Below are 15,493 nucleotides of genomic sequence, written 5' to 3'. Positions count from 1 at the left end.
GTACAAAAAAATACAACTTTATTTTTTTTTTTTATTTATTTTTTTTTTTTATATTTACAGTGTAAACAGATCAAATGTGATGGAGAGATGCAAAAAAAAACCCTCAGAGGGGTTTCAATCAGGGCACTCTCCAGTGTTCATTCATCATTCTTGTGGCTTTGCAGACAAAGTCCCACAAAACATCCTCCTTTTTCCCAGTCTTACAGTAACACTGTAGTAAAAACCTGTTAATCTGCTGTAACCACCATCCCAACTGCCGAGAGTCCTTTACATGCTCCTCTACTCCCAAACTTCTTGGTGGTGGAGAAAGAGTTTCACACTGACAGCTGTCGGATAGAAATATATGAAGATGCTTTCACACGGAAAAATTTTCAAAGCCTGCTTTTAGCTCGTGTCACCGTCTGAGGCAGCTCCTTGTGTCCCGTCATGTGAAGTGTTTCATTAGATTAGAGTGGGATCCCATAATTCCCAGAGGGGTTATTCAGTTTAGCCACAGAGGATAGGGAGGGAGGAGAGAAAGGGGCGTATGGAATTAATTACATGCCAAGACCGATTCTTCTTCGGGTCTTTAAACTGGGAGTGATGTTTCAGATGGAGCAGGTCTGGAATGTTTTGCTTGGTGGTGACCTCAAGGTTTTGGTTTCTGCACTTAAATGGGCTACAAAAACACTGATGTGAATAGATAAACATGTGTTTTCTATATGTTGCCGTGGGCTTATTTAACATTCAGTCACATCATACTTTACAGATGGATTCACAAAGGAATCATCTTTTCTGTGTGTTATTTTCCCATCCATTTAGGTTGAAATCAGCCTTGAATGATCGAATGAATCTACCCAGTACCATAAGATGCTAAATATATTGACTTGGCCATAAAATATACATTTGAGTGGCTGAAACATCTGAATTTGTACCATTTTTGCTTTAAAAAACCTTCTTAACCAATTAGCTTATTATTAAAGTAGTTGTCAGATTTCTGTAAATCAACTAATCACATTAGCTCTAAGTTTGGGTGGTGATTCCAGCAAAAGCAGGAAGAACATACAGATATTTGTGTTAAAATTTAGGGAGTAAAGGTAAAAATAAATACTCACAGCACAGATACCTGAAAACTTGCATACAGTAACCAGAGTATTTGTTCTTCACTAAATCTCACACCCCGTAATGGTGAACAAATGAAAAGTTATGTAAGACTATTGTGTCAGAGTAAAAATCCTGAAATTCCCCTTTAACTGGGAGTGATGGTCCAGATGGAGCAGGTCTGGAATGTTTTGCTTTATGGTGACCTCTGTTTTTGGGTTTCTGTACATAAAGTGGCTACAGAAACACTCATTATTAGATAAATACTTGTGATTTCTATATTTTTCCTGTATGCTAACTCAGCATACAGTCACATCAGACATCGACTGGTTGTCAGAAAGATAAAAGACCTGAAGGACAGTGAGTGTTATTAGTGCTGGTGATGTGCAGGACCCCCGGAGCCTTGGAGACACTTTGACCACATCAACATAGAGGGTGGGGGGTGTTAGAGGGAGTCTGTTGGGGGAGGGCGTGGGGTGTCTCCTTGCCCTCTTTTTTAACTGACTTCTTTTGTTTAAAAGGCTTGTTCTCCAGACAATTAATTACAACAAGGATTTGCATATATTTGACAATAGTTTGTAAATAGTGTCTAGAGAGAATAGCTGCCATTCATCTTTGCAGCCCCCCCCCCCACTCCTTCAACAAGTCACAGACACACACTAGTGCTGAAACAGAAACAACAGAAACATTATCTGATCTCGCTGGAGACTGGAGTAGATTTACAACAATCGTTTTTTGGCTGCGGAGATGATATTTAATACGACAGGATCGCCTTACCACACACTCTGACACGCTCGTAAACAAAGCCTGTCTGCAGCGGAGACAAGCATTTCAACTATGAATGTCTCAGATATGTAACACCTTCTAAAATGAGTTAGGGCTTCGGCCCCAGGGCAGACACCCCCTCTTTTAACCCCCATCCCTTCATCTCTTAACTGTCCCCGCCTCACCCCCTGTAGCCTCACCCAGACTCACATTCTTTCTGGTACAGTCGTTATTCAAAACACCCACCCACCCTCCTCCTTCTCCTCCTCCTCCATCACACATTAACCCACCTACTCTCCCCACAAAACCAAATCAATCTGGAGATGTTAACAGTTGTGTGTCTGTGAAAAAAAAAGGCCGGAAAACAGAGATCAAAAAGACGGGAGAGATGCCAGTAGTCTGTTAAATCAACATGACTCCTGTTTTATTATACATGTAGACACACATGGCCTCGTCTTGCCCCCCTCCTACACCCACACAGGCGTCTTCATTCAAAAAAGACTACCGGAAGTTAATAAAAAACAGCTTAGAGGAACTGGTTTAATGACATACACTAACAAAAATTTGCTTTTTAGGCATGGTGGAGCTGAGTTTGTGTTTACGCTCAGGTTTTATATAACATGACTAGTTCTTACATGATGTTTGTGGTTGTTCTGGCCATGACTTGCTTGTAACACCTGTGTGATTGGACCCTGAAAATAACACCCATGTGTGAGAAACCCCACTGCTACGTGACGCTGATGTATTTAATAAAAGTCCTGCACCTACTTTCAGGATGCATGAGGAAGTAGGAAAAGGGTTCAAGGAGATAAAACTTTAGTCTAGTTAAAGGTATAATATGCAATATTTTCTTTAAGAACAATGCATAGATTCATATAAACATAATCCCTTTCAGTTATCACTTATTAAAACCTAAAAGTGTGTGGTGTTGGCTTTATCTGCAGAGACCCTGCCTTCTGCCTGTATTTGACAATTTTTCTGATATTTTTCCTGCACTCAGGGCCCTTTACTAAATCGTCGGTTTTTGATGTCCTAGTGTCTTTAATGTGCATTTACAAACAGCTTGGACAAATCCTTCCAATTCCTCTTTTAATAAAATTGTTCGATACACTATAAGTGAGTGAGTGAGTTTCACCTCTTTGAGTATTTTATAAATCACCCCGCAGTTTCTTTATTCGTGTTTATTCAGTTTGCTAGAGTCAGCAAACTTCCTCCAAGCTGCAGTCGTGATAGTAGAAAAGTTGACCACCCCCCTTCTTCCTTTATTTTCAGAGGCCAGGGAGGGTTAGAAGGCTATTGTGTTTGCATGTGTGTGTGCCTCGGAAAGGGGGTGGATCCCCATCCATCCTGCTGTGGTGGAATTTGGGTCAAGGGGATTGGGACTTATTTTAAGGAGGGGTAGTAGTAGAGGCCTTTATTGTTTGGTTGTGAAGCCTACACGGCCACAGTCGAGACACAGTCTAACTGAAAAACAAAAACATTCTTGACATCCCCTGCCATTTAAATTCAGATTATGTTTGGGTCATCCTAAAAAAAGAGCGAACAGCATAGCTCACATTCCTCTGAAGTCAAATCTATACATAAGAAACATAAATGGGCGTGCCCCTGCTAACAACATTAGCGTATGAAAGCGCTTCTTTATCACACAAGTTTAGTTTGAAAAGTTATGTGTTTGGAGAAGGGTTTTGCATGATTTCTATTAAACTATTAAATGAAAGCTTTTACTATTTTAAAGCTAAAATATTCTAGGAATGCAGCGCTACTGAGTGATGGTTCATGTCTATAATTTAGCAAAAGGATGTGGACAGATGTGGGCGCATAGTTTTACATTTTTGTGTGAGACAAAACACAGTCATCTTTCACAGAATTGTTTATCCAAATTTCTAGCGCAGGGATTTCCATACTGCAGTCTGTGGATCAACGGGGCTACTTCAGTATAGAAAACTGAGAATAGAAAATATGAACTTTTATCAAAATGTTTTGGAAGTTGGAACAACAAGGGAAGCAATGGGGTTGGCTATTTTGATTGATTGTAATCCTAATTTTACCATTTATTGATTATATAAGACTTTATTATCATCAAACCTAAAAAAGGGGGATTTCTTAAGATAAAATCCTCTCAAACTGGGACTCAGTGGTCTAATATGCATCTATTGTGGGACTTTCAGCTTCAGTTCTGGCATAATGAAAATGTAAATGGGGATCAAATATTGTGCTTTTTACATTGTCTTAATGTATTTCTTTGCACTAGTTTTTTTATTAAGTCAGTTTAAACCTTCACACATGGTTTTAATGTGTTTTGCGAGTGACTGACAGGTAAAGAGAAGCAGGTAGTTCCCACAGTGTGCATGGTTTTGGTGTGTATGTGCCTTAGTGTTTCCCAGTGTGTGTAATCAAGTAAGCTGATAGCAAGGCATTAAACGTCCTTAGGAACTTGTTTTGAAAGTCCAGATGTATCCAATGTGAGGTTTTCCAGGCTGTAGTGAAATCAGAGGCTAAAGGGAGAGAAAAAAAAGAAGAAAAGCTTCAGACGCTGGCAGGTTGTCATCCCCCTACGCCTTCCTCTGTCTAAACAGATAGATATGGCAGGCAAACGTCATGTGTATGTGTTGCATGTGTGTATATGTCTTTCTGATTTTGTCTTAAATTTGTATAACAACCAGGGCATTACTCACAATATTCGAAAGTAAAGTATAATCCACAAATTGGGACTAGTATTACTCTCATTGTGCAACATTTTCTATTAAGTTGTGTTTGGGGGTTACTGTTTTATTTGTGTCCGTGCCTAAACTTTTTTGGCATGTTTACACAGCGGAGGATTAGCTGGATCAAACTGCAATCTGATTGCAATTAAGTAGTCATACGCTTAATAAAATCAGCTCAGGGGGTCAGGATCTTAGCAAATACTTTGTGTATAACATCCTTGATTAACTGCAGATGGCAATGAGAGTTTCTCCTCAGAGTAATGACAAAGAATTTATTGAAGTGATTTATGCTGTCGGGGGAAGTGATTTGATTTCTTTATCATCACCTGAATCTGATCAAAGCATTTTTATCTGAATAGCATGTGAATATTGTTAAGGATGTTTCTGTAGCACAGTAAGAACTGTAGAAGGAAATAGTAAACTTGAGTGAAAAAAAAACTTATCAATATCTGATCAATTTCTTGTCTTTTCAGTTGGCCAGCCAGATGGTGTGTCTGTAGCTCAGAAGGAGGAGGCTCCCGAGACTATGGACACCATCCAGGATGAAGTGGCGCCTCAAGTGAATGGCGAGAAAGTGGAAAAAGAGTCTCCTGATGCCAATGACATCTCTGCTGTCGAGGAGAAAGCAGCAGAGGAGAAACCTAGCGATGCCAGTGAAGTGGGTTTCAAGAAGATCTTCCGCTTTGTGGGCTTTAAGTTCACTCTGAAGAAGGACAAAAGTGAGGAGAAAGACCCTGTGAAGCTACTGACAGTCAAAGATAAAGAAGAAGAGGTTAGTGCGACTGACGAACCCACAAAGGAGGCTGAGGCGGCCACTCCTGAGGAGAAGAGCACAGTCGAAGAAAAGGAGGCTGTTACAGAGGCATCCACTGCTGAGGCCGAGGTCATTAAAGATGATGACAAAGCTGAAACAACTGATGCTCCAGCTGAAGGCATTGCCACTGAAGCTACTGATGATGCAGCCAAGAAGGAAGGAGCTGAGAAGGAAGATGAGACAACTCCGCCAGCCCAGGAGACTGCCTTGTCCCCCTTCAGAAAGTTCTTCAGTTCAGGACTTTTCTCTAACCTGAAAAAGAAGACCAGCATCAAGAAGACAAAAGAGGAGGAAGACAAGGAGGCAGCTGTTGAGGAGGAGACAGTTAAGACAGAAGAAACTGCTGCCGCTGCTGCTGCTGTGGAAGAAAAGGCGGAAGGAAAGGAGGAAGGAAAGGACGAAGAAAAGGAGGAGAAGGATGAGACGGAGCAAGAAACCAAGGAGGCAGCACCTGCAACTCCTGAGGAAGAGAAAGCAGAGCCCAAGGAGGAGGCGCCAGCTACTCCAGAGGAAGCAAAATCAGAGGCTACCACAGAGCCTGAGGCTGCTGTTGAATCCCCTGCTCCTGAAGCAACCACTACTGATGAGACCAAACCGGAAGATGAAAAGGCCGAACCAAGCGCAGAGGAGGAGAAGGCTCCAGCAGAGGTGACCTCTGAGGCTGAGCTGCTGTCCTCACAGGAGAAGGCAAAGCCCCAGGGAAGCCCTCTGAAGAAGCTTTTCACTGGTGCTGGACTGAAGAAGCTCTCAACTAAGAAACAGAAGACCAAGAAAGATGCTGAGACCAAGCCCACTGAGTCTGGGGAACAGGCAGCTGAGCAACTCCAATCCTCTACTGACTCAGCAGAAGCTCCAAAAGCTGAGAGCGGACCCTCATCTCCTGAGGATTCAGGAGAGCATGTTATTGCTGTGGAGGTGACCCAGATTGAGTCCAGCCAAGAGACTGATGGTGAAGTCACCTCTGATGGAGAGAAGAAAAAAGAGGGCATCATTGCCTGGTCCTCCTTCAAGAAACTGGTAACTCCCAAGAAGCGTGTGAAAAGGTCTTCTGAGAGCGAAGATGAAGCCACAGGTGAGAAGGCAGCAAAGTCAGCCACCCTGTCCTCTTCTGAGAGTGCTCCGCTAACAGATAAAAGTGTTGAGGAGGAGGCTAAGGAGGATAAACCAGCTGAGGAAGAGCCAAAGACTGAAGTCACTGAGAAACTGGTCAGCAGCACTGAGGAGCCCAAAAAGAAAATGGACACCTCTGTCTCCTGGGAGGCTCTCATGTGTATGGGTGGACCCAAAAAGAGGACTAGGAAGACCTCTGATTCTGATGATGAGGAGACCAAGATTGAAGAGGAATTGCCAGCAACAGCAGCAGCAGAAGGGGAGCAGGAGAGCAAAACTGAGGCTGCCATTGTCACTTCCCTAACCACAGAGAGTGAGGGAGAAGGTGTTTCCTCCCCTGAGAGAGAGTCCACCTGGGACACACTGAAACGCATGGTCATGCCAAAGACTAAGGCCAAAAGTGAGGACAAGCCTGAGGAGTCTCCAGAACAAGTCCAGTCAGACAGCGAAGCACCAAAAGATGAGTCTTCATTCTCTTTGAAGAGGTTCTTGCCTGGACGCAGAAAGAAGAAGGCTGAGAAACAAGCCTCCACTGACCAGGGCTCAGGTGAGGAGGACTCTGACACCCCGGCTGTGGTTCCTCTCTCAGAGTACGAGGAACAAGTTAAAGCTGAACCAGAGGTACCAGCAGAACCAGCAGCAGTCCAGAGTAAGGTGTCCGCTGAAGATAGATCCCCTTCATGGATCCCAGCAATTGTGGATGATATTGTTGATAAGCATGACGAGCTGAGTGACATTCCAGAGGAGGCTGAGAATGTTGCGACACCCAAGTCTGTTGATACTGACGTTGCAGATGATGAAACTGAGGATGAGGCTTCCCCTCCCCCTAAAGTTCCAGGCCGTACAGGACGCAGACTGTCCACAGCCGAGGTGAAGCCTCTGGCTCCAGCTCCAGCTGCAGAAACTACCCCTGTTCCTCAGGGACCCAAGCCAGAGAGTGCAGAGGAGATTATTGCGGGCATAGAGGCCCAAGTCAGTGAAATTTCACCTCAGACATCTGTAACTGTTCACGATTTGCCAGTTGAGGTAGCTTCTGAGAAAACAGAGTATGAACCACCAACTGAGAGTGTAGAGTCCAAGACGAATACCATCCTGGAGCCACACGCTCGTGAGGAGGCCATGGCTATCTGCACTGGCCTAGGAACCAAGGAAATTGCCAAAGTAGCTCTGGAGAAACCTGCCATGCCTGTCATCGAGACTGTGGCTGTGATCCGTGATGCTCTAAGCACAGAGGTGTCAGTGGAAGAGAAGCAGGCAAGTACGGAAGAAGCCATTGTTACAGAAGATGAGGTGCTCCAAGCCCAAGTGCACCAAGTAGAAACCACCGAGCTTGGGCCTGCTGTTGAAACTTTGCAGAGTGAAGATGTGAACATTCAAGCAGCCAGTGAAAGCTTAGAACCTGAGATTGAGAAGGTTGGAATCGTCAGCACTGTTCTGGAGGAGTCTGAAGTCATTCAGCCTACCAACATAAGCGAGAACTCCCCTAAAGTTGTTCTTGTCGATGCCATTACACCATCATCTGAAACAGCTGTTTGCACCATGAGCGCAGAAGTTACTGAGCTGACTATAGAGACCAAGGAGGTGGAGATGGACACGGAGAAGCTTGCTGCCACTGAAGAAAATACCCCTGTGAGAGAGGTAGTTCAGGCTATATGTGAAACCACAAAGGTTGCTATGACAGAGGAGACTGAGACAGCCATCCCTGTAGTTGTACCAAGTGAGGAGGTTCCTGTTATCACCGAGACAGTGGTCCTTGTGGCCCCGCTCAGCGCGGAGTCTGACCAAGCAGCAACATCTGATGAGCCAGTCTGCGATGAATCAACTGAGGTGCAAGAAATCAAGGAGGAGGCTACAATTGTAGAGAGTGTTGAGGCCACTATTGTTCAAACAGTAGAATCAGAGATCAGTACGGTTGTTGAGGAAGCCAGCAAGAAGGAGGAGGAAGTCAAGGAGGACACCCAGCAGGCCAGTGAAATCGAGGCTCAGAGCATGGTCATTGCCCAGACTGTCATTCAGGATGCAATGGAAAAAGTTTCAGAAGATGCGCCTGAGCCCCAAAAGCCCACCACTCCAACAGCCACCATCCCAGAAGCAGTCCAGGCTGTGGCAACAACAGAGAAAGAGATTGAAATCTCAACAGAGACCCCTGTTATCACTGACACTCCTGTTGCCATTCCCTGCGAAAAACCAGCAAGAAAGCCACTCTGTGTTGCCATGGAGGTCACCGACGCAATCGCAGTAGAGGAGGTTACAGAGAGCCTAGTTGCCCCTGAGGAGGAGGAGAAGAAACCAGAAGAAGGGCTGAAGAAAGCTGTGGAGGTAAAAGTAAGTGAAGAAACTGTCATAGTGGAAGAAGTGGAGGAGATAAAGGCAGAGAGTCAGACAGGTGAAGAGCCTGAACAGGTTGAGGAAGAACAGAGCAAAGAGGACGCAGACGTTCAGGAACCAGATGTAAAAGAAGCAGCCGAGGAAGTGAAACCACAATCAGAGGAAGCAAAGCCAGAGGCCCCTACAGAGGAGGACAAAGAGAAAGTGCTTGAGATTCACATGCCAGTCCAAGTGGTCCTGCAGACAGCACAAGTGCTTGAGGAACCGTCAGTGGAGGAAGAGGCTGTGGAGGAGTTTGACACCAACGGTCCTGTGGCTGAAGACACTAGTGTAAAAGCTGAGAGCGCTGCAAGTGAAAACAAACTCTCAACGCTGCCAGAAGAACCTCAAGCAACAGATTCAGCAGAGGTTTCCACTCCCAGCGAAGTCACAGAGGCAGCAGCCAGCCAACCAGAGCAGGAGAAATCGTCATCGGTGAAGTGTGCAGAGGTGATGGCGCAGGTGATCGAGGTGATCGAGGAGGCGGTGAAGGAGATTGAGCCTGTGTCCACAGAGATCACAGCAGCATCATGAGCAGGTGGGAATTATCTTTCAGCACTGATATACTGTATGTTTGGTAACACTTTCTGCAAAAGTTATGTCTCTAATGCATTACAAGCACATTCATAAGACATGAACCAACAAAGGAATTTTGACAGTCACTACCTTTATTCATTCTGTGCTGTTTCATTATGAGCATTACAATACCAAAATGCTAAAAACAAACTCTGGTTACACTTTCTTATGAATATCATGTCTATAAGCACATTAATAAGACATTATAATGCATTAAAGGGTTTTATATCTCCAACAAAGGAATTTTGAACCTGTAAAAGTCTCAATAAACATTATAATAATGCATGACAACTTATAACAAGGTTTATAAAGTCTGTGGACATGATAAGACTCAATAAGACTCTTGAATTTATAATTAATTTAAACTCACACCTGTAATGTTTTATGACTTGTTATAATGCATCAGGAGCATTGTGTTTATGAATGTAATCATGAAGTGTTTTGAATGCATTTTTTACCATGATTTCCCTCATAATACAGTACAGATGTGCTCTTCATAGAAAATCTTACAGAAAAAGAATCAACCTTAATCATAGCCACACACGACTGCTTTAATGAATCATAAATTAAAAGTTTCTGAAGTGGAATGAAGTCTTATAAACATCAATAAGTCATCAATAGTTTATAATGTTAAAGAGTTGTATAAAACTTTATGAATGCATTATAATGTCTTGTAATGTGCTTACAATGCATTTTAGACATAACCCTCATGGAAAATGTTACCAGTAGTGTTTTTTAGTATTTCAGTGTTGTAAAATTAGTAATGGGACAGTAAAGAATGAAAAAAGGTGGTTATTTTCAAAATTCCTTTGTTGGCCTATCAAACAATCTTCTCATAGTGGCTTTTTTGAAACATCAATGGGCCCTACTTTTATTAGGGAGTAGGGGAGGGGATTTGCCCACAGGCCAGATGAAAAAGCTTTTGTTCGGGCTATGAGTAACCAGGGGACCTTTGATATCAAAGCAGGAATGCCGCCGTTGACCCCTTCTTTGTAGGCTGGGGTCTTAAAGGGAAGCGGTGTGTGAGGGGCAGATGAACTTGTGCTGAAAGACTGATTATGATTCCTCCGCTCCCTCCTCCTGTTTTCCTTCTATCACCGGCTCAGTATGGAGTCAAGAAACCATGTCGGAGTACGCGTTTGTTAGATTCTATTACAAAGCCTCAAAGAGCTTGTGTTGTTTTCTTCAGTTGTTTTGACTGAATTATACCTTTAATATGTACAGGATTAACTGACAATAACGAGGAGGTAGAAACTTGGCATAGTTCACTTTCATATTTGTTAAGCCGTCATGCAGTTCTGCAGCAGAGGAGAATCAGGAGAGGAATAGAAATGGGAAAGTGTCGCAGGATGGAGCTTGGTGGGTTAGAGCATCGTGAGATCAGCAGAGGCACAACAGCCTTCTCACTGTAAGTGTGTGTGCTGAATCTTAAAAACAAACACAGAGACGGGAAAGGACAAGCAAAAGAAAGTGCAGGATGGGAAAGAAAAACTAAAAGTGAATATGAGAGATAAAAAAAAAATTGTAGGGGAATTAAAACGATGAGGGAGTCATCGTTTATTTATACAGTATATAAATAACTTTTCATGTTATATATTTATCTCTCTGGATTTATTGACACTGCCATGTACAATATACAGTATATTACAAAACAGGATAAAGAGGAAAGCAATCCAGACACTTAAAATTTTAAGACAAATAGTAACAATAAGGAAGTTACTATCTGCTGTTAGTATTTTGTCTTATATTTTGGAGTGCTCGGATTGCCTTCCTGTTTATCCATTTTCCCTGTTTTCCAAGAGCCCCAGACACCTGGTTTATCTACGGAAGACTGTACAGACCAGCCAGACATCTTGTTTTCCACATATAAAAAAACTTGGATTGAAGACAGTTGTTCAACCACTTCATCAAACTAATGTTTCATTATACTATGACTCATCATACTTTTCCGCCAGACAGCATTTTCTAAGGGAAATCACTGTTATATTAGCCAAAGGTCACTCTCTCCAAATCAACCAAACTCCACTGATGAAATCAGTGATTTTACCCTTCAGAATACAGAAGTTGCTGGTCTATTGCTGCCTCGATCTGTTAGTTTGTTTGCTTTGTTCTGTGACTTTGATGTTGGGTTTGTTTGGATTCATCAAAGTCACATGACAACACAAACAAATTAATTAGTAGACCAGTAACTTCCATGTTCTGCGAGGTACAATAAATGTTTTTGCAAAAGGCCTCTGGTTGAGCACCCAAGAGTAATATTTGGCTTATATAATGGTTGTTTCCCATCAAAAAAATTTTGTATAGTGTACACTGAAACTGATACTGATTTTTTTAGACTCGACTAGACTTTAGGTGGCAGCAGATAATCCAAACTGTCCCTTTAATGGTATTCTGGTCCTATATGATAATTATTGCACAGAGAAGAAAAGCAGCAGTCTGTCCTTCTTCCTAATATCTTTTCTTTGTGCCTCTTCCCCACAGCTGAAGATGCAAGACTGATGCCTGGGAGACGACACACTGTCTGGACCAGGAAGTGAGTGATGAGGGAGAGAGAGAGAGAGAAAGAGAGAGAGACAGCTCTGTGGTAACACACTGAGACTGGGCTCCGCCCATCCCGCCCAGAGAGACTGAGTGACTGAGCAACAGCTCCGCCATTCTCTCCACCTCCCCTTCCACCTGTACTCCAACCCCATCCTGCAGCCCTGTCTGTCACCACATCGTGACGATGTCCCACCGCCATGTCCTCACCCACTCACTCACTCTCACACACACACACTAAAAAGCATGTCCTGTGCCTCAGAAGCATCCCATCTGGCTTGTAATCAGTGTGATGTTCGTTCAGTGTCTCAGTGACTTTCCATTGCCCTTGCTGCATCAGACGAAAGTCTGCAACCTGGTTGAGCGAGTGTGTATCTGTTCATATGTGTGTGCGCGCGTGTATGTGTATAGTAGCGAGAGTGAGATGGTGTCAGAAGGTGAAGAGATGGAGGATTACTATCTTGTATATTGTATTTATATCTTGAGTATTCTTTCATTCACCCCTAAGTTTTTATTTTTTCAGTTTTTCCCATTTTTTTGTTATTGTATGGACATTGCTGCCTGTTTTTAAAATTCCCATATAAAGCTGTGATACATCAGGTTTTCTTTCGAGCAACATAATCAGTCAATTTAAATCTTCAAGGCATTTTTAAGCAGTTATGAAACAGTCTCAATTTATTACTAATGCCTCTGTATGACTGCATAAATGAGACCATCAGTGAGAATACTGGCTATTTCTATACTGTTAATCGTGACAGTGTATGTGTTTTTTCCAGGGAGAGCTACAGTTAGTTGTACCATAGCAGGTTAAAAGGAAGATTTTTATTTAGATAAATTTATTTGTGATGTTATATTATGTGGTTATTATGGTTGAAACACTACCATGTTTGTCCACAGGGGACGGCAAAATCAACAAAAAGTTCCTTATAGTAGCTTTAACGGTGAGACTGTTGCATGTGAGTGACCGGTGTATCACGGCTTTAATAGTCATATTCAGTGATTATTTCAATACTCTGTAGCAATTATAACTAAACCATGGTACAAGTGTGATTCCACTGACAGTAAGTGATAACACTGACTGAAGAAAACAACCAGAGGGCAGAGAGTATGGCGATAACAGGCTGACATGTTTATCTTTTGACGCAATGTGTTCTCACTCTGCACACCAACAAATACCTAATAATAAGCTTCATGTAGATAAGACAAAAATCACTGCCTGATTTACTGTGAAAAGACATTGTTACATGTAATAATACAATAAAATACTATTATAACACCCTCATTTGGTCATGTGGCAGAGGTATTTGATAAACATATGCCAATTTGTGACACTGTCACAGTCATTTTGCATGTAAGAAATACAGAGCATATCATGTTCACAGTGTTTAATGGTCATGTTTTCTGAGTTACTATGTGTGTGACATACTGTTTGCATTATATGTGTGTAGCAGTTTAAGTTAACACCTTCCTTACTACACTATATTTATATTTCTTGATGAAAAGACAGTATATTGGCACCCTCTGTTGCCTACAGAAAGTGGTGCACCCTTTAGTCTTCAGTCATTGGTGTCATTTTTTTGTGTGAAATGATCTTTGCTCAGTCCAGTCTTATGATACCTGCTCCTGTGTTGTGTTCTTCACCCAGCATGATAGCTCAGGTTCATTAAACTGGCACCAGGGAGGACGTAGACTCACTGGTTGGGGATTTAGAGAGGGCACAGACACTGACTGCACGGTACCAGAAGTGAAAACAAAAGCTCATTTTGTTCTTAATTTAAAAGCCAAATCGAGTTAAGATCAATCAGGGAGTCATGGTCTTTCCATTTCTCACGGGATAAGACATCAGTTGCATCCAATTAAATTCCCAAAAGCATCTACTCAGCTACTTTGAGTCAAACCTAAGTAATAATGTCAGGGCTTATTTTTCAAGTGGGAGATTTCTAAGGAAAGAGGAATATCTTAGAACATTCCTGGGATCTAGTTTTACCACCAAAGTAAACATGTGACGATGGGTTACACTTGTTTATTTCCTACCAAATTTGGCAAACTTGCACTGTGTCAATGATTCAGAATTAACTGTGAGTGCTTCCATAATCCACTGATTTTAATTTGGTGGCCGACACGAGCCGCTCACATTTCACTCAGCTTTATGACCAAACATGAGAAAGATCAGGAAGTACAGACCCCTGTTAGGTCACCACTTCCCTTTAAATGATTCGAGGGGGTGTGTCACATCCATACTTGCTTTATGTAAAAAAAAATAAATGATTAAAAAAAAAAAAAGACTTTTGCTATTGTTGCATAATAATGTAAAGCATTTAGTCGGGGCACCCGCCCACTTCAGTCCTCCCTGCTTTTTGTAACACACTTAACTGTGAACCTGTTAACATTTGTACAGATTGTTTACCTACTGTATGTACTTAAATATCATATTGTTGTAATATTAACCAATAACCTGCAGCCATTTAACATAATATTCATGTAGCATGGTCTTAGCTGTCTTTTATATTTTCCAAGCTGTTAATAGTAAGGATACAGAAACTTGTCTATATTTCATTCAATAAAGATAGAGAAAACTGGTATGTGTGTATTGTATTAATCCAGAATCAATCACCACATATACTTTATTTATCACTGGAGCAAATATAAAACTTAATTGTGACCTTTTAACCACCAGCAATCCCATTCAGCATTTATAAGCACTCTAAAAGCATGTAATGACTGGTCTATAACATTATGCAGCAGTGTTGATTGATAGCTATAAGAATAAGTGGGGGCTGCTGTATAAACAGATAATGAATATTATGATAAAACACTGTATGGAGTCATAGGAGTGCCAAACAAACGAGAAATAAATAAAAGAATAAATAAATGTGAAAGCCAAACTGTAAAAGGATAATTGTAAGTTTTCATTAATCTGTTTTGTTCATTTATTTCTGTATATATTTATTATTATTATATACATTTATATGTTATTAGATTATATTAAATATTATATTACATTATATCATATCAAGACATATAAAACGTGTTATTTATTTTATATGTTGTCATTTATTTATTTTCATCCCTTAAGTTTTTCTTATTCCTTATGTAAATGTGTTTGTTGACAGCTATAACACCTCCTCTGTGCGCCCAAACAGAGGCTGCTTTATGAGCAGATAATAAATGAAACACTGTATGGAATTATTTTTCATGGAATGGTATAAAAAAATAAATCTGTAAAAAAAAGAAAATAAAAGTAAAAATATAAATAGGAATAAATTAAAGAAGTAAATAAGAAAAATGAAGAAATATTAAGACAAATAAAAGTGTGGAAATATTAATTAAAGAATAGTTGTAAGTACTTTCATTTATTTTCATGTATTTGTAGCTTTATATATGCACATATCATGGCAGGATTCATGCAGTGGATAAACAAAAACAGCTGGGAAAAGTAAAACCAATAAGAATAACATTACATATTTAAAATATATAGGAAAACATAAATGCACAAGGTAACATATTTTTTTAAAATATGTAAACAAGTATATATGGA

At 41.2% G+C, this 15,493-nt stretch overlaps 1 protein-coding gene across 2 annotated transcripts in view; it reads left to right on the top strand.

Moving 5' to 3' along the window:
• Positions 1-12,641, top strand: part of akap12b (A kinase (PRKA) anchor protein 12b) — a 59,828-nt gene extending 47,187 nt beyond the window's left edge. For both annotated transcript variants that reach the window (XM_084736874.1, XM_084736875.1), the window contains 2 exons: positions 5,024-9,379; positions 11,899-12,641. In XM_084736874.1, the coding sequence (XP_084593000.1) occupies positions 5,024-9,375 (4,352 nt within the window). In that variant the 3' untranslated portion in view covers positions 9,376-9,379; positions 11,899-12,641. The remainder of the gene's footprint in view (positions 1-5,023; positions 9,380-11,898) is intronic.
• Positions 12,642-15,493: the final 2,852 nt, after the last annotated feature.

This window comes from Lutjanus erythropterus, chromosome 15, assembly GCF_056507025.1.
Source record: "Lutjanus erythropterus isolate fLutEry1 chromosome 15, fLutEry1.hap2, whole genome shotgun sequence".
NCBI lineage: Eukaryota > Metazoa > Chordata > Actinopteri > Lutjaniformes > Lutjanidae > Lutjanus > Lutjanus erythropterus.
Note: the sequence above shows the minus strand (reverse complement) of the source record. Positions and strands in the feature narration are given on the sequence as shown.